The sequence below is a fragment of the Pleurodeles waltl genome, chromosome 5 (assembly GCF_031143425.1).
Source record: "Pleurodeles waltl isolate 20211129_DDA chromosome 5, aPleWal1.hap1.20221129, whole genome shotgun sequence".
Taxonomy (NCBI): Eukaryota; Metazoa; Chordata; class Amphibia; order Caudata; family Salamandridae; genus Pleurodeles; species Pleurodeles waltl.
The window spans coordinates 1,355,685,729-1,355,705,350 of record NC_090444.1 but is presented as its reverse complement, the minus strand read 5'-3'; the positions used below and the strand labels follow the sequence as shown (position 1 = coordinate 1,355,705,350).

The following is a 19,622-nucleotide window of genomic DNA, read 5'->3' as shown; positions in this document are numbered from 1 at the left end:
TGAAAACTTGACTGTCGTGTATGCCTCAGCTGAAAGCAACCTCTTACACAAAGCATATCCAGCAAAATACTCCTACCACTTGAGTGGCCAAAACATTCCTTATGTAACAATGCCAGGGGGGTGATCGTGTTAGCCTCAATCAATTCTGTAGGCTAGAATTAATTCAAGCAGCGCATGAGATGTTGCTTCTGCCGATGCCGGTGAGGCGGCTACTATCTCATTACTACAAAAACACTATTTGTGGCCTGGTCTATACAAGCAGACCAAGCAATACGTCTTTAGTTGTGACATTTGGCAGTAATTTAAAGGTTCCACCGTTAACCACTCACCGCAGGCATAGACAAGCCTATGCAATGTGTGTTCCTAGACCACTGTGGTCCTTTAAATTTAGATGTTGCGGGAATCTAAGATGGCAGCCGGTTGTTCCGGCTGATTCGCCCCGACCGCTCCGGCCCACCCGTCGGAAGTAACGGCTCCTCCACACCTACCGCGCAACTGCAACACGGACCGCTGATGCAGGCGAACTGCGGTCGCTGGGCGGCGTGAGGCAGGACCGACGGCGCTTTAATAAGCGGCAGAGTGTGCCGCGGGAAGAACGGGGTGCTGCGCTCGCCCAGAACCGCACGACCCTGCTGGTGGGGAGCGCTCTTTTGTTTGATGATTGAGAGCGACCCCGTCGTTTTTTGGGGGCGGCCTTCGGCGCTTGGGGTTTCCTGATGGCACCGAAGCCCATTAGGACACCCCGGACTTCGTGGGCGCGCCAAAATCCAGACCCCACAGGGGGGGGGGGGGGGGTAAAAGGGACAAGAGACACCCGGCCCCCTGCTCCAAGGAACACACCAACCATCGTGGGAAAGGGGCCCAGCAAAGCATACCAGGGACGGAGAAAGCTGCAAGGAACTCTGTCTCGGTTCCAACGATGTTTGCCAATATGATGAAAACTAAACAGACACCTCTGGAGAAGGCAGCACCTGACATACAACTCAGCGTGGCAGGAGTCGGTGGAGGGCAGGTATCTGCATCAACTGCGCTATTTGAAGTACCTGTATCTGTATCTAGCGCAGGGGGCACAGAAGTAGTCAGCCCAGAGATTACTGGCATGGGTCCAAGAAACAGTAGGGAAGTGGGGGGGCTCCCCCCTGTTTGGGGATGAAAAGACATCTGAGCAGGAGTTAAAAGTGGGGCTTCATGAACCAAATCAGGGAGAAATTAATGTACAATCTCGCAGTTTAGCTAAGGACGTTTGCTCACAAGGAACGGAGGACAAGGTTAAACATCTAGCGATATCTGAGACCATCAGCCCAGGCCTAGCTCAGAGAAGAAAAGAGGTGAAACCAGTTGGGGCGAACAGTGATCAGGGACTGTTAGATAGGGCAGAAAGTTTTTTTTCCCTGTCCGATCAATCTAGGGACTCAGATCTAGACGAAGAAATCCCACTAACAGACTCTGACATTGAATGGAACTCCGCAGCAAGCATCTAGGGATCTAACCATCTGACATGCAGAAGGAAATCGTTGGAACAGACCAGCTCTAGGCGTAAGTTGGGGTCTAAGCTTAGGGGGGAGCAACCCAATCCTCAAGACGAAGTTTGTGAGATGCAGTGGGACTATACCGGTACCCAACAGGCCTTTCTGAAGGTAGATATGGTCGGCAATACTTCAATACCCCCTGCTATGGACGTCCCGGCTGAGACTCCTTCGCTGGAGCTTATTTAACGTACAATGGTCCATAACCTCGAGAAGGCCCAGAAGGAGAGTAGGAAAGTGAAATTGGCAAATAGACAGTTACATCTATCCATCAAAAAAGTGGTTAAATCCTGCCAGGACACTGGCACGCGTATTGCCTCAATGGAGGCTCGCACTGAGGAGCTGGAGTCTCGCACTGAGGAGCTGGAGACCGAAGTCAGAGCGACAACTCAGACAGCTTAGATGGTGACTCAGGGGCAACAAATCTCAGATATCCAGTGTAAACTTGAAGATGCTGAAAACCGCCAGCGGCGGAATAATCTGAGGGTTTTGGGCATAGCCGAGGGCCTTGAGGGGCAGGATACCAGGGCCTATGTAGTATCACTCTTTAAGAAAGCGTTCCGAGATCTTCTTGAGTGGATTTGGGAAATGGAGATTCAGAGAGCACATTGATTTCCGCTAATGAGAAAGAGACAGACATTGGACACTAGGAAAGACAGAGTTATCCAAGGGCCATCATTGTATATTTTGGTAATTTTTTACTGCAACAGGTGGTGTTTGAAAGGACTTGTCCCAACTCAAAGATGACTGTGGAAGGGGTATCTTTTTTTTTTTACTAGACCAGACTTCGCTCACGCCACAGTAGAGAGACGGTGGCGACTTAGGCAGATGATTGCTCTGTTTCATGAATTGGGGGCGGAAGCTTACCTGTTGAGCCCTGCGCATCTGAAAGTCATTTATAAATCAACTACACAATTGTTTCTCTCAGAAATCAAAGCAGGGGAATATGCACAGCAATTGAAAAGTGGTAAAACTTAGGGGGGGGGGAATTGTGTTTTTAGGTTGGGGGTATGATAGATGCAATACTTGAAGAAAAGAAAAAAAAAAGTGTATATCTTTCCCCCCCTGCACCCCATTGGTGACAAAGTGGTTGGGATGAGTACTGCCTTTCTCTCTTATCTTTTTCTTTCTTTGTATAGGGTAGGTGGGTGGTGAGAGGGGTACACTGTAAGGTGCAAATTTGTATAGGTGGTTTAGCACGGGTGGGTCGACGGGATGGGCGACTTCCATCTTACGGGCCTAGTAGCCTGGCGATTCCATTTGTAGGGGTGTGGGTGAGGGGGGGTGTCAGGGAAGGGTGGGGGGGGGTTTCGGGGGTTGGGTGGTAAAAGGAATAGAGGGGGTGATGGGACACACAGCAGGAAGAGTGGGGATGTTGATTATCAGCTCCAGGGTGTTCAGGTTGTGGAAGTATCAAAGTTGATTGGCTGGTCCAGGGTAGCCAGGAGGAACAAAATGTATAAAAATGGGGCAGGAGAGTGAATTACGCATAACCACGGTAAATGTTTGAGGGCTCAATAATAGTAAAAAGCGGCAGCTGGAAGGGGAGGTTTTTAAGTCTTGGAATGCCGACATTATTTGTATGCAGGAAACACACATTGCAGGTACACAAAAGCAGCTAATGGAGTTTTATGGGTGGAAATTAGTGGTATATATACGTCAAAATACAACCACTAGAGGGGTGGCTATTTTAACTTGAATCAGATCTCCGTTTATACATAAACAATTTGAGGATAAACTAGATAGGCTGGCCCTGCTGGAATGTTCTGTTAGAGGGCTGAAGGTAGCTATATGCTCCATTTATGGATCGAATGTAGATGATCCGGAAATTTTGGAGTTGCTCAATTTGGAACTTACTTCATGGGCAACTCCGGTCATAATGTGTGGAGATTTTAATATACATTTGGATAACAAAGAACCCATTCAGGAACAAATGTTATACTTGGGTAGAAAAAGCAAAGTCTTCATGGCACTTCAGACATTGGCTGTTAATCACGGTTTGATTGATGCTTGGCAGCGGTGCTGCCCGCAGGATCCAGGGTTCACCTTTTCCTCTCCACATAAGAAATTAGTTAGGTTAGATTACTTTTTTGTGTCAGCATCCCTGCAAGAGCGAATAAGGGTTGACAGATTACCCAGAATCATATCAGATCATAATCCATTGGTTTTAGCGATGGAGGTTGGGAAAGAGGGGCCGCAAGTTAGGCCCTGGACGTTTGATAGGGCACTATTAGTTGATCCAGGTTATATCCAAAAAATTAAAGAGTGGATTCCGGAATTGTTTTTAGATGAACCAGGGCTCTGCCCCCCGCCAGACAGTATGGGACACATTGAAAGCAGCTGTCAGAGGAGAAACTTTGAGGTATGCAATAAGAAAGGAGAAAATACGCACGGATCAATGAAAATTAATACAAAGTTGGTGATAGCAGAGCAACGATTAGGGGAGGCGATCTGGTGTGAAGTAGAGACCTCTGATATATTGTGTAGTTTAAATGTTATTAAGGCGGAGGCCACTAAGATTTTTATGGAAAGGGTTGCTACTAAATTTCTGGTGCATCAGCAGAATGTTATGAGTATAGTGGGAAAGTTGGGCAACAGTTAGCCTTAAAAATAAGACAGAAGCAGGTTTTTGGCAATATTAATAGCCTAGAGAATGAGGAGGGGCAGTTGGTCCACAGCGGCCCAGAGATTATAGAAGCACTTAGACGATTTTATCAACAATTATGGTGGGTGATCTAATTCCATTAGAATTCTACAAGTTATTTTTTCTTGGAGTTACGGAACGAGCTGTTCAGCTTATTTATTGAAATACAGGCAGGGGCCCCTCAACCGACCTCCGGGGAGGAGGCCAAGATTGTAGTTTTTCTGAAAAAGGATAAAGAACCTTGCCTCCCCGGCTCATATCGCCAGATCTCTCTAATTAACAGTGATGCCAAAATCTATGCTAAAATGCTGGCCAGCAGATTGAGCTCAGTGATTTCTGGTTTAGTATCTCCATGGCAGCACGGTTTCATCCCAGGGAAAAGCACGGCAGATAATGTAAGACAGGTTATTACGTTACTTGATGCTAGGGCCACGAGTAAGCTTCCAATGGCAGTAATACTGCTAGATGCAGAAAAAGCGTTTGATCGGGTTCATTGGCCCCTTCTATGGGCAGTGTTGCGTAAGAACAATATCGGTCCTGGTTTTGTTAAAGTAATCCAGCAGCTCTATCATAAACCAATTGCTATGTTACAAATTTCCGGGCTGAAATCAGCTCTAATCATTATTCAGAGAGGTACTTGGCAAGGCTGTCCGTGCTCACCATTCCTCTTCGCTTTATACATTGATCCCTTGATAAGGAAACTGATAAGAATTAATCAGATTACCCCAGTATTATTGAAAGGGGGAAGCAGAAAGATTCTAGCATATGCGGACGATATTGTTGTGGTTTCTTCTGATTCCATGACTGCTATATCGGAAATAGAGCAGGAAGCCGTGCAGTTTGGGAAAAGGTGTGTCTATCTATTGAATAAAAGTAAATGTCAAATATTAGTGAATGAATGGGCAGATTTTAAGGATGAGCGTATAAAGACTCGGTTCAGTATTTAGGTGTTAAGTTGACAGCAAATCTTGACGAATTAGTTAAAATAAACCTGGCCCCGGTCTTAACTAAGACTAGGAAAGATCTTTCCCGTATTAATAATCTACACCTATCACTCATGGGACGGCGCAATGTGATTAAAATGATTTTTTTTTTACCTAAAGTGCTTTCTTTTTTTTAGAACAATTCCGCCAGAGGTTGGGCAGGACTGGTTTAAACTAATGGAAGGATTAGCTAGCAGTTTTATATGGTCCTATACAAAACCACGCCGGGCCTTCCGTTTTATGACGCTTCCAAGAGAGAAAGGGGGGTGGGCACTCCCCAGTTTTAAACTTTACTATCTGGCGGCAGTATTGCAGTATGCACAGTCACTTTATGTCATGGATAGATCCAGGCAAGATACCCTCCCTTCGATTTATACCTTGACCTTGGGTAAAGAAGCAGACAGTTTTTTTTTTACGGATTTTGGAACCTAGTTTTTATAAAAAGGTTAAATTTAAGACAGTTTACTCTGCATTTAAAGTTTGGACTCAGGTCAAACGTAAGATAGGGATGGGACGAGTCTGTTACTATATTCCTTTGTGGAATACCCCAATGTTTCCTTCAATATTTAAAGACCACTATTGTTTGAGATGAGCTAGCCATGGTATCCACAAAGTCGGGGACCTTTTCCTTCCTGACTGATATTTTAAATCATTTGAAGATTTAAGTGCAGAATTTTCTCTAGATAAAAGAGATTTTTTTAAATTTCTAAAGACCAGGAATTTTCTATCAACTGTTATGACTCAAGGTCTTTGCATGGACAAGATCAAGCTGATGGAGGCTTGTGGTCAACCCACTAGATGTGGTATCCTGAATCTGTATCCACTTCTTTTAAATTTAATACAGGATGACATGGCTTTACTTGTTAAAAATTGGGAAGGGCGGGTTGGTGCTAAAGAGCTAGAGGTTTGTGAATCGATAGAAATGGCACAGACCATCTTATTGTCCGCAGGCCCTCAAGCTCAGCATTTTATCGTTCTGTACAATCTATACTATACACCGGCTAAGATTGCGAGCTGGGGGAAGACTGTTAGTATTACCTGCCCGCGATGTGGTAGCCTAAAAGCAGATCTTTGTCATATGTTTTTTTAGTGTGTAAAACTGTCAAACTTGATCGCCGCTATATCGGATATTTTGAAGAAAATATTGAAACAGGCAGTTTGTCATCTCAACTGGTTTTGCTGGGGGTTGACCATTCAGTGTGTAAAAATCAAGATAGATACCTCTTGTTTGTAGCAATGTCTGTATTACGCAGCTGTGTAGCATCTTACTGACAGGATATAGATCCCCCACGGTTTAATCAATAGTTTTCACGGTTCTTATCCACTTATCATTTGGAATACAGTCTGTATGAATTAAAAGGTGCTGCAGCAAGGAAAAAAAGGTGCCAGAATTTGGGCACTCCTGGCCTCATGGCTTCAGGGTCCTGAGAATGCTCTAGATAAAAAATTAACTATGTACGGGCTCTTAAGCGTTATAGATCGCAATAAGTGATTAGGGAGATTCTTGTATAAAACTAGGATACTGATGTATTCATGTATTTATGCGCCAATGATGTATCCTGCTGTGTGACCAAAAAAAAAATCAAAAAAATAAATAAATAAATAAAAATTAGATGTTGCATACAAATATATTCTACTTCTTGCTGTAGACTGCTTCTCCAGATTCCTTTGGGTGTGGCCACAACGATCAGCTGGCACTCGCACTATTATTGAAGATTTGAAGGTCTTCATCAGGACTTATGCAGTTGCTGCATTCCACTTGGACCAGGGCCCTGCTTGTGCTTCAAAAGCTTACAGATGACAGCCACCACATGGCTTGACCCTGGCCTTCTTGGACGACATCCTGCCATACCAGGAGGCAAACCTCAAAAAACTTCCACAAAACATTGAAAGAGGCACAGTGAAAAAAAAGACTGAAGTGGTAGCTTTTCCTGAATCTGCGTTGGCTGGTTCAGAAAGAAAAGCACTGAAGTTGGTGCGCCTGGGTGGCGCCAATATAGGTGTCGCATATGTCACTTCCAGTGTGGACCACGCAAGTGGAGCTGATCAATGCCACCTACTGCCAACGCAGGGGTAATGCTCACGAACCCTGTCTATAGTCCTTTGGCCAGAAGGGTCAGCACTTCCTACTAAAAAATGGAGAGAAGGTTCCCCCATCATTCATTGAGTAGATGTTGGAATGTGCAGAAGGGATGAAAGAAAGGGGAAGTTGGCATGGGGGGCATGCTGGCCTTGGGTCCGGGGGCGGTGAACACCACAGCCTCTACTGTTCAACTGCTGAGTTCCCCTGCTACAGTGGGGTAACTGACAGCATGGAATGCCTCTACTGAACCCACGAAAGGACTGGTGGAATTGCTGATGAGGTTGTTAGGCAGAGGGTGAAAGAGTGAGTGTTAGCCTTAATCTCCTTGAAGCATGCAGAGGCAGAGACGGCCTTTCTCTCCCCCCCCCCCCACAAACAAGCGAGTCCCATTGAAGAGCGCAGCCCTCGGCAAAAACTGGACTTTGGCAGAAAATCCGGTGGATTGAAGCAACGCATGGTGGCAAAAGTTGACACTTGTGCCTACTGGCCACCCAACAGAGTCAGCAGTGTCCAAATCACAACGAATCGTGCACACTGATGCATCACAATATTCCTGAATTGCCTGTGAGAGGACAGCTATAGAGTCTTTTGATACCCCACTGTGGACTTGTGCCACCGAGCTCCAAAGGGCATGGGTGTAGTGGCCTAGCAGAGAGGAGGCATGAATTGATCCAAGGGCCAAGCTGGCAAAGGAGAATGACCCCTTTCTGAATGTCTACACTCTTTTGGATTCCCAATCAGGGGGCGTGGTTGGGAAATTGTTGAGGTTATTCTGGCTAGTGGAAGCTTGCATCACAAGACTCTCAAGAGAGGGATGCCAGGACAAAAAGGTCAGATCACTCGATTCAGGAAGGTGGGCCATAGCAATCTGACACCTCACCGGAGGACTGGTTCAAAGCTTAGCCAAAGCCCCTAGGAAAGTATCTGTCAAGGCCACAATAAATGGGAGAAGAGGCTCATAAACAGTCTGGCCCATCTGCAGGACTTCAGTCAGTACATTTGCTTTCATCTCCATGATGGGGAGGTAGAGGTCAAGCTTATCTGCCGCTCAACGCATAACAATGGCGTAGGAGGACAATTCTTCTGTGGCTGGTACTGGAGGAGATAAAATGGCTTTTACCAGGGAGGTGTGCAGCCCAGTATCCTACCAGGTATAGGGCAGAACAAACTCATCATCCTGCTCATCATCATTGTCTGAATCTGTTCCAAAAAGGGAGGGAGTGAATGTTTGCCCTGAGGTAAAGCCAGCGCCAATACTTCAGTCAAAGTAGGACTGGTAGTAAAAAAGACAAAGGGAGACACTAATTTGGGTGGCAAATTAGGCATCAGCGTAGCTGAGCTTGGGGTGGTGATGGAATCCAAAGTTAACACAGTTACTGGAGCAGAGGGCAGAAGTGGCTGGGAGGGTCCTGCAGACACTCAGAGTGAACCCACTGGTCGTAATTCAGGAGAAGGGGCTTTCAGCGATGTGGGCCGGAATGCACGCCATAGGGAGTCAGCAAGATTTGAAGAGCTGTAGCACAGCTGTGTGGAACTATTAGATCCGGTACGAAGTGGAGGAAGGCCCCAGGAATTCTGGTAGGGCCGAAACCGGCTCTGAAGCTGTCTGACTTCAGGAACAGAACTGCTGGCACCACCCACTCACTTTGTCAGGGGAGTGGGAATGGAGAGAAGGAGCAGAACTCTGTGACAGCTTCTTATGTTTCTTGAGCTTCTAGAGCACCTACTGGCTCCAGGAACGGGAGCAGTACAGGATCGAGCCTTGGAGCAGTCCTGACATTGCATGTTTTTGTGATTGGTGACGTAACCTTTTGTCTCACGTTCATTGATGGCCTTCAGGTTCATTGATACGCAGTTCTTTGTGGCTCGATTCCATACACAACACGCACACCTGGTGGTGATCTGTCAGAGACACTGATTTGTGACCGTCCCTGAGTTAGGATGCAAGGTCATCCAGAGAAGGTCTATGACCACGTCACCTGTTTGTTTACAGTTGGGCAAGAAGCAAGGTTTAGCCCAAGTGCCCATGAAGGTGTCTGACAGAGTCTCATTTAAAGGCAGTAGGGGTTCAGACGAGGATTGTCCAATTTGCACCACTTTTGTGAGGATGTTTATTTTTTTCCTCTCAACGGAAGGCAAATGTAAGACTACAGCCGCCAGAATAATACCCTTGGTGAATGAAGCAGACTCTTCTGTGAAAGGGACAGTAGGGAAACCTATGTCAGCTCTATGTCAGGCGAAGTGTCAAGCCCACTGGCCTATTGTAGGTCTAGATAAAAACTGTCATCATACCGTGAAGAGAATTCATCCCCACCATCACCAAAACCTAGTTGGCTCTAGCCAGAGTGTGATCCAAAAAGTGGTTGGAGGGCTGTGTGTGGGTCATGGGGGGGGGGGGGGGTGGGGGGGGGGGGACGGGGGGGGAAGGTACAGGGGGATAGGGGACTGTTCCTAAGCAAAGGCGTAGCACTATCGGAGTCAGATTGTATGGGCACCAGGTGTGTAGGAACTGAGCCAGAATGCAAGTCCAGATGGATTCAGTTTGGAATCGTACAGAACAATGGGATCGCAGGAACCAGAATACATTGTGGTTTCTGGTCATGGAGATGAAGCAGCTTCAGGAGACATAGGCTGCATTGGCAATGGCCCTGATAGTGGTAACCCGACTGGAGGCCCCATGGACACAAATGGCCAAAAGGTATGCCAGAATGAACAAGTAGGATGCTAAACATGAGAAGTATGGCCTTCTTAAATTCCTAAATCTGCGGTAGTTTAGACCACAGGCACCCTGATGTCCTTGAGAATGGAGAGGGTGGGGAGAGAGCTGCTTGGTCTTCTTTACTTCTTTTTGGATTTTAACTTATCTGAAGGTTTGGATTGTGTGACTAGCCCTGAGAGGTGGTACGACTTTGTGTCACTGACTTCAAATGGAAGTGATTGTACAAAAAGGCCCAGTCCGAAGGAACTTCCGTAGGGATAAAAAAAAGGTTTTTTTTGTATGAAAAACCCTCATCCCCCAGGGTTACCCCTTGGTGACATGCTTCATCATTGTGTTTCCTCCTGTTCCGCAACAGAATGAGGCATGCTGCGACCGACAGAATACGTGGGAGCACTGCTGGTTTCAACAATGTGAATGCTAAAAGGGATAGGAGTGGTGGGGTCTTGGTGAGTTAAAAATACCGCCCTCTGGACGATATTACAAATTTAATACATCTCCCAGGGGTGGTATGGTTAAAAGGGGATGCTGGGAGGGGGGTATGTTATGTACCTTACCTCCTAAATGGTCTACATGTTTGGAGTCTACCCCTAGACTCCTCATCAGGACCAAGAGGAACTCCCTAGTGTCTCTCCTTGTACACCTACCACTAATGAAATTACTGTTACTACATGCTCTGTGGTGTGGTTAATATATACAACCAAATTAAATTAAATAATACCCATAGGTATCGATGTTCTGCTCGACAAACTTTTAGTGTCTACGCTATTTGCCTCTTAGATCCTCATGAGGGGTGTGTGCTTTTAGTCACACATTTATCAAAGTGACACTCCCGCTTACAGCCTAATTCTCACCTCAACAGGGTCCGAAAACACAAATGGAAGTGGCCTTTAAGTAACTACCTGCGGTGCTCAGCAAAATACAGCTTGGTTTTGTGTTCCTAGATTGCCTTCAAGTGCTTCAGGATACACTCTGCGCACAGCTGCAAAGTCATGGTCTGACTTCAAGCACCAGTTACGCACCTTGTGGGGATCCATCACAAACATTTGTTAGCACCAGTCTATACAAGCCTTAAACCTTGTAGTTTTGGGAGGGCATATGTTCCCTAGCAAAGTGGTAAAAAATTGAAGCTGAAAAGTTAATTATCGGACAAAGAAAAGAAGGAGGTCAGTCTGGATTCATGCATGAAGGCGCAAAAAGAAAGGAAATGAAATCAGCACGCTAGTGTGGCACCTCTGAAACCATAATTTCTACGGAAGGGCAGAGTTAATGCAGTGCCGCACAATGCCACCTGCTAGCATGCATGGGCTATCCCGAAAAATCTTCTGGGTCTAATTCAGCACCTGGGGATGTTCTAAAGGTGAGGAATCTGTGGTTAGACATGTACAAGTCAACGTCGTCTCTTCGTCATGCTTAAACACCTTCCAACTCCTGCGGAAGATTTTCAAATGGATTCCCCCTGACACGAAGTAGAGTCACACACACACACTCATAATTAGCAAACTGAACTATGGCAACGCACTCTATGCAGCATCACCAAGAAACTTCAATCAAGGCTACAGAGAGTATAGAATGCTGCAGCCAGACTCATCCTGGACATCCCCCGACACAGCCGCATCTCCTCCCACCTCAGAGACCTACACTGGCTCCCAGTCAACAAGCGCATCACATACAAACTCCTGATCCACACCTACAAGGCACTGCAAAACATAGGACCGGCATACCTCAACCACCATCTCACCTTATTTGTCCCCAACAGCTCGCCCTTGCAGCCGTCCCCAAGATCCAGAGAAGTACAGCAGGAGGAAGATCCTTCTCCCACCTAGCAGCCCAGATATAGAACACACTACCTCTCAAGCTCAGGCAGACCGCATTACTGAAGCAGTTCAGGAAGGAACTCCAGACCTGGCTCCTCAACTGAGCAGCACACCCACATACAGCGCCTTGAGACACTATGGGTTATTAGCCTCGCTCTACAAGCCCTTGACTGACAAATCCTTAATTGACAAGAGAAACTACTGAATAACTCTCAGGCAAGATTGACCAACGTGGACTAGCAATTATTGGGGTGAGGATTACAGTTGTCAAATTAACTTGGTCTTGAATATGCAAAGGCCCTACAAAATGACTTCTGTCACAAGCTACGGTTTACAAAACGTCTTATTAATATAAGCATAAAACACACCTACCATGCAACCTTTTGTCCTGCCTTCCAGAAACAGTAGAAATCCCAGGTGTTCACCATTTACCTCCCTCTAAAAGTGAGAAGTACTGTAAACATGCCAACTGTAATGTTACCTATATATGAGGTCACCTGTATCTCACTTCTTTTGTAAAGGCTCACACAAATGACACAAGCTTCCACTCCTCCCTAGGGGCTGGCCTGTTCTAAATAAATGCCCCCAATAAAATAAAGTAAATAAGCACAATAGACATGTTTTCACTGAATTGAAACAAATACAGTTTTCCAAAAGCAATGTTAATTAATATGAGAAGAAAATTAAATACCTCTGACACAGAGATCGCTGCATACATTTTTAACAAAACCTATTTAAACCCCATATAAGGGGTCAAGCTCTTAGAAACCTTTTGAAAATCCAAAGTGTATACCTTTTACAAACAGAGCATCATCTGTATAAATATAGTCCAGGATGACTCGCAGGATGTCAGAGTGTATGGGCATTTCCAAGGCTGCAGAGCAAGAAGCCTATTCAAATAGAGGATTTTTCAAGCATTAAATCTAAAAAAGAACTTTCTTTCTAAAAGCATCAACAAGTACTGTTAAAAGGATGGCTACACCAATATGATAAGCGTTTTATGCAAAACATTGGATTTCATTTATTAGAAAACAAAATGTAGACATTTTATCTGATTCATGCAATTTTTAATCAAATTCCTTTTAAAGTGTTGCTTACCTGAAAGTCTGCCTCTCTTCAGCTATAATTTGTCCTTAAATGATCTATATTTGTTTATTTCTCCCAAAAATAAATCTACAATAAGACTTTTGAGGGCCAGTATTTTTCCACCAGCAAGCCCAATAGCATCAGCGACATAAAAGCGGAACTTGGTAGATTGAGAATTAAATGGTTATTCCAGCCCCATCTTCCATGTGTTTAGAAGAGCAAAAATTAAAAATAAATACATTATAGGTAATTTAACATGGCTTAGACAGGTTTACTTAGCATCGGCGAGAAGCAAAAAATAAATAAAAAAAATAAAAAACACAGGAAGATCTTGGGATCCCTGCCCCCTTTATAAACATCATTAGGAGAGGGACACTTAAGGTTGGTGCAAGAGAGGCAGTGTAATAAGGCCAGCTTTTGGGTGTTGGGAGGCTTTCTAGATCATGGGGTATCTGGGAAGAGGTGGACCCACCTCAAATAGTACACAGGGGTGTGGATTTAATAAAATAGCTACTTGTCTATAGGACAGGTTGCTTCTTAGATCTACTGTGAAAAATCTACTTGTCCCTTTGGTTCCACATAGTGTGGCAACACATTCTGGCAGCAATCGCATTATGTAAGAGCTCTGATAATAGCTTTTCAGATTATGCCAGGGCTACTACTATAGTAGGGCTTGAATACTTGCAATTTCAATCCCTACTAGAGCAATTTCCTTATTTTGCCACCTTTCCGCAGATCTACATACTGGGGCTGGAGGAAGCAGTAAGCAATAGTTTCAGGGCTGGAATGCCTTAGACTCTGCAAACCTACTAACTTTCATGTTATAAGGATTTTCACCAGCTTTTCTCTAATCTTTTCCCATAATGAGAAAGGTTGGAAATTTACTCCTGACAATGGCGGAAGTAGAAGTTCTTCCAGGCTTGAGAAAAAAGTGGTTGGGGGGGAAAGTGAACTTGTAAATGCTCAAAAGATTTTCACATGACCAAATCTACACATGTATATTTGCTCATGTTAAAATACAGTTCACAAATATTTTCTAGGAATACGATTTCCTGGTCAACTTCTGTAGTTCTTGTGAATTCATGAAAGCCACTAATTCAAAGACATATACCATGGGTGCACTCTTGTGACTTTCTTTAAGAATTGGGTCTGTAATTAGGTCTGGCATTAACAAAAACATTTTGTTTTTATTAAACTTCTATTTCTCTCTCTATCTGCTGGCTTTACTGTGAGTGTTCTGCTCTTCCACAAGGAGGATATTGGCACACAACGTAACTTTGTTCGGTGCAAGGAACTACAGTGGCAATCAGTGGTGTAACAAAACTGGAGGAGGCCCCCCTGCAAAGAACATGGAGGAACCCCCCCCCAATCCAGACTCACTCAGGGAAGGTGCTGGTTCTGAGGGGTCCTGTGCGACCTTTGTTACACCACTGGTGGCAATTTGTGCTTTTTGAGACCAAAATCTTTTTTTTTTTTTTTCGCTTTACCACTGTTTATTACAATGGTGAGGGTCTGGTAGCTCCCACAAAAATAAAGTGTTACAAAAGCCATGCCAAAACATGACAAGCATTGACTAAACCAAAAGACTCTCAATTTTTTTCCGGATTGGTTGACTTTGCCAGCGCTTGTTTATTTTCTTGCTTCCCATAAACTTGTTGAAAATGGTTACACTGATCTTCCATTAGGAATATGTTTTTTGGAAATCCTAGCATGCATCAACACATTTTCCTAAATGACCCTTCAGGGAAATGGCACCTAAAATGTCATAGTGGCAAAACGTTTTTTTCTACTTGCATTGTTTTCTGAACATTTTATTTTGAAAGCAAATAATCACTTGCTTACAAGCTTCTACAAATATTTGCATCTAATCAGACAGCATTCTGGGAGAATTATACTTAGCCCTATACTGTTAAACTTTTCAAACATGTATACTCTTTTTTTATTTTATTTTTAACACTGGAACCACTGTCAGTAACGCAGTGTGGCCTTAAAACGTTTATTTACAGCGCTCACCCTAACAATGAGGCTTTCCATTAATGAACCATAAATACAAGTTTGAAGAGCATTAACATACGGACACACACATTACCTCAACTGTAGACAGTTCCCTTCCTTGTACACTGGCAGCCAAAGTATTTGTACTGCAGGGGGTTAGGCCTACTTGTCCCAAAGAAAAAATAAATATGAAAACATGTTGCCCATGACCCCAAACAATATGTCCCGGGCGTGAGGTGATAGGAATTCCACATCCCCGAGTACATAAGAGGAAGTAGAAGGACTGAGAAGAAGTAGTGTCTTGTGAACGTGTGCAAGGATGCCCACATTGCTGCCTGGCAGATGTCCAGGACAGGAACTCCGCGAGCAGTGGTAGCAGCAGTTGCACTGGTGGAGTGAGCACGCAAACCCTCTGGGGGTTGCTTCTTTGCTAAAGTGTAGCACAGTTTGATGCAGAGCAACACCCATAGCTAGATGGCACGCCTCTGCACCGCCTTCCCTTTCTTTGCACCCACATATCCGACAAAGAGTTGGTTGTCCACCCAGAAATCTTTAGTACGATTGAGGTAGAACGTCAATGCTCTTTTTTGATCCAGACAGTGGAGTCTCTCCTCTCCATGAAAGGTATGTGTGTGTAGATAAAAACTAGGCAAAGTGATGCCCTGGCCTACGTGAAAATGCGTGACAACCTTAGGAAGGAAGGAGGCACTTGTACAAAGGACCACTTTGTCAGGGTGGACAGACTAAAATGGTGGCTTGGAAGAAAGAGCTTGAATCTCACTTACTCTGCAAGCAGAGATGATGCAATGAGAAAAACAGTCTTGATTGTAAGGAGCCGCAAGGGCCAGTTGTGCAGCAGCTCAAATGGGGCACTCATAAGTTAAATTAGGACCAAGTTCAAGTCCCACTGGGACATAATAAACGGGTGAGGGTGAAAAAATGGGTGACTCCCTTAAGGAACCTTCCAACCTTCCCAATGGGAGACTTAAATATGGAAGGTTGGTCTGCCAATCTAAGGAACGAGGAAATGGCCTACAAGTAACCTTTAAGGATGCCCAAAGCAGAGCCCTGCTGAGCCAAAGAAAGGATGAACAAGAATACCTCAGAGAGAGGTGCAGGAAGGGGGATCAACAGACTTGTTGGTAAACCATGCCACAAATTTATGCCAACAACAGCAGTCTACTGTTTTGGTGGAGGTACACCTGGCTGCCAAGATAACATCACAGACTTTGGGCAGAAGGTCAAGAGCTATCAACTGCTGCCGCTCCATCTCCACGCAAGAAGGCTAAGACTGGAGAGGTTCGGGTGGAGAATGGTCCCCTGCTGCTGCAACAGAATATCCTCCCAAAAGGGCAGTCTGATCGGAGGACCTGTGGCCATGCTCAGTAGCTCTTGATACCATACTCTTCATCCCTGGTCCGGAGCCACAAGAATGACTTGGGCCTGGTCGCTCTTGATCTTCTTCAGAACTCTGGACAGAAGTGGTATTGGTGGGAAGGCGTAAAGGAGGACCGAGTTCCACTCTACACGAAAATTGTAGCCGGACGAGTGCCGCCTTGGAAACTCCAACACACAAAACAGTTGACATTGCGCATTCTCTGCAGAGGCAAACAGATCTAACCAAGGCTGTCTCCATTGCTGACAGAGGCCTTGTGCCACCTCCGGATGGAGAAGCCATTAGTGATTGACTATGCATCAACAGCTAAGTTTGCCTGCTCTGGCGTTCAGAGAGCCCGTCAGATGTTGAACCACCAGGATTATGCCCTGATGTTTTAGCCATGTCCAGAGGCGTATAGCCTCTTGACAAAGAGTACACAACCCTACTCCGCCCCGCTTAGGGGTAGTATTGTCTGAACATTTGCACAACTTTCCCTTTTAGAAAGGGGAGAAATACTTTCAATGCAAACATGATCACCCAGTGCTTCAAAAGACTGATGTGGAGCACGGACTCCGCCGGAGACCAGAGACCTCTGATCTCTGCTTCTCCCATGTGGCCACCCCACCCATGGAGTGTTGCATCTGTCACTACCATAACATCTAGTTTGGGAAGGAAGAGACATCTGCCGTTGACCCAATCGCAATTCAAAAGCCGCCACTGCAGGTCTTTCACAGTTCCCTCCGAGATCTGGACCATGTTGTAAAGACTCCCCTGATGCTGCACCCACTGGAACTGCAGGTTCCATTGCAGGGCCCGTATATGCCATCTGACATGTGTCACAGCAGGATGCAGGAGGCCATGAGACCCAGCAGCCTCAGAGTCAATTTCACGGAAATCCAGGATAGAGGCTGAAACATCGGATTCATAGCCTGAATATCCTGGACTTCCTTTTCGGGGGGATATGCCTGAAACTGCACTGTGTCTAGTACAGCTCTGGTGAAAGGGAGATTCTGAGAAGGAGCATAGTTCTAGTGAACCCCAGCAAGTGCAGATGGTTCATCATAGTCTGAAGTAGGACCCTAGAAGTAGGCTTCGTAGTCTGAAGGTGGGAGGCAACCTTCTGGGGTATGTTTGCCTTCAACAGCCAATCGTGAGGTAAAAGAAGACTGCAACACCTAACCGGCGCAGATGGGCTGCAACCACAGCCATCACTTTTGTGAACACCCGAGGGGTGCTGGGATCCCGGTAAATTTAAAGTGCTTGTGACCTAACGTGAATCGCAAGTAGCGCCTGTAGGCAGGCAAGACAGGTATATGGAACTAAGTGTCCTGCAAGTCTAACGCTACCATATAGTCTCCTGGGTACAAGGCGGGCAGAACCTGAGCCAGAGTGAGCATTTTGAACTTCTCCTCCTTAAGGAAGAGATTGAGGGCCCAAAGGTCTAGGATAGGACGTAGACCCTTGTCCTTTCTGGGCACCAGAAAGTAGTAGAAATAACAACCACAACCTACTTCTAGCGCAGGGACCCTCTCTGTGGCTCCCTTGGCCAAGGGCCAGATGATCCTCCTGTAAGCAGCTGTAGGATGGCGGCATGGCCAGAGGGGCAGTCCCGAAGAGGAGGAAGCAACACCTTTGGAGTATTTGCAAAACCCACCTGTCCGTCGTGATGGATTCCCAGTGGGGCAGGTGATGTTGGATCTTGTCTCCAACTGGTTTGAGATGGTGGGATGGACTATGAAGGCTTGGAGGCTGCAGCAGGGACAGGGGTGGACTGGGCAGACCTCTTGTTCCCTGTCCCACAGGCCCATGGGATTCCACGGCTGCACAGTGGCTGGATAGTATGAGCAGCTCTTTGGCTGGCATGGAAATGAGGCGATAGGGAGCCCCTTCCGTGGCCACGAAAGGGGCGAAAAGCAGACTGTTGGGTGAGGGGCAGCCGCTAGGCCAAGGGACTGAGCTGTAGCCCGTGACTCCTTGAACCTCTTGAATGCCAACTCCACTTAGTCTCTAAAGAGACGGATGCCATCGAAGGGCATGTCCATGAAAGAGTGTTGGACATCCCTCCAAAAAACACACGTCCTCAATCAGACATGGCATCTCAAGTCCACTGTCAACATAACCAGTCTGCCCAGTAAGTCGGTCATATACAGCCCACAACAAATTGGGAACTTAGCCGCATCCCTCCCACCACCAATGGCCTGGGAGATGATAACCCAGATGTCGTCCAGGACCTGCAGCAATACCTATGCAACCATATTCCACAATTAAAGGTGTAGCGGCACAAAAGGCATGCGGTGTTCACGGACCCCAATGCCAGACTGGAGGAAGAAAACATTTTCTTCCCAAGTTGATACAGTCTTTTTGATTTCCTATCTGGGGGGAGCAGATGGGAATGCGCCAGAGGAAGAAGAAGCCTGGATGACAAGGCTCTTAGGTGTAGGGAATTGGGACAGGAATTTAGGTTGTTGGGCGCAGGCCGATGGCGGCAGGCAACTGCCCTATTCATAGGAGCCCCTGTGCTGGGTCTGGACCAGGTACCCAGAAGGACATTCGTGAAAGCTTAATTCAAGGGCAAAAGTGGTACCGAAGTGAAAGCCCCACACTGAAGGACATCAGTCAGGAGGTTCATCTTGACTGCCACAGAAGGTGTTGTGTAGTCATTTTAGCTATAGTTTTATGCACGATATTTTAGCGTACTAGTCCTGTCGCTGTGCACTTTAACCTAGATATATTTTATTCAGCTTCATTTTTATTATTTTACCAATAGTTACATTTGTGGTCTTGTTTTATTTTCTCTATCTAGCTGTTCTTCGCCTAGGTTAGCACTACGTTCTTAAACAAGACATTTCTTTCGTTCTGTGCTTTTCTCAAGGCTGTAGTAAGATAGGTTGCCAGCAAAAGTGGTATGTTTAGCCTTTCTTGGAACATCAGCTGTTTTATTATAAAAACACTACTTTGACCCATGTACGTTAGAGGGAGATTCCAGGCAGATGACTACGTCTGTATGCTAATTGCTTCGCTGCAGCTGCTTATGTAAATACAGGCCTCTTGCTCAGATATGAGGGATGATGTGTTTCCATGGGAACCTGAAGGGCAGAGTTAGAGCTTAACATGCTGTGCTCTAACATAGTCTAGGTAGAAACTATTCTTAAAAATCGTAGTGACAACATGATAACGTTACTTTTGTGTTTTACTCTCCATGTCACAATTTTAATCCCGTCATGCTTCATTGTCATGGCTATTGCAATACATGCTGTATTATCTAAGATGCAGTTGCCTCAATAAAACCTTATTAAACTAAACTTTGCCTCAGATTGTCCCTGCATACATGAGACTAATGTAACTGAGATAAACAGATGAGATCTGAGTGACCACGATTTCCCAGAGTCATGTG

The 19,622-nt window shown here is 45.6% G+C and overlaps 1 protein-coding gene across 3 annotated transcripts in view; it reads right to left on the bottom strand.

The window, feature by feature from the left end:
- IBTK (inhibitor of Bruton tyrosine kinase) overlaps positions 1–19,622 on the bottom strand; it is a 487,897-nt gene that overhangs the window by 252,889 nt on the left and 215,386 nt on the right. For all 3 annotated transcript variants that reach the window (XM_069235618.1, XM_069235620.1, XM_069235619.1), the window contains exon 18: positions 12,563–12,659. In XM_069235618.1, the coding sequence (XP_069091719.1) occupies positions 12,563–12,659 (97 nt within the window). The remainder of the gene's footprint in view (positions 1–12,562; positions 12,660–19,622) is intronic.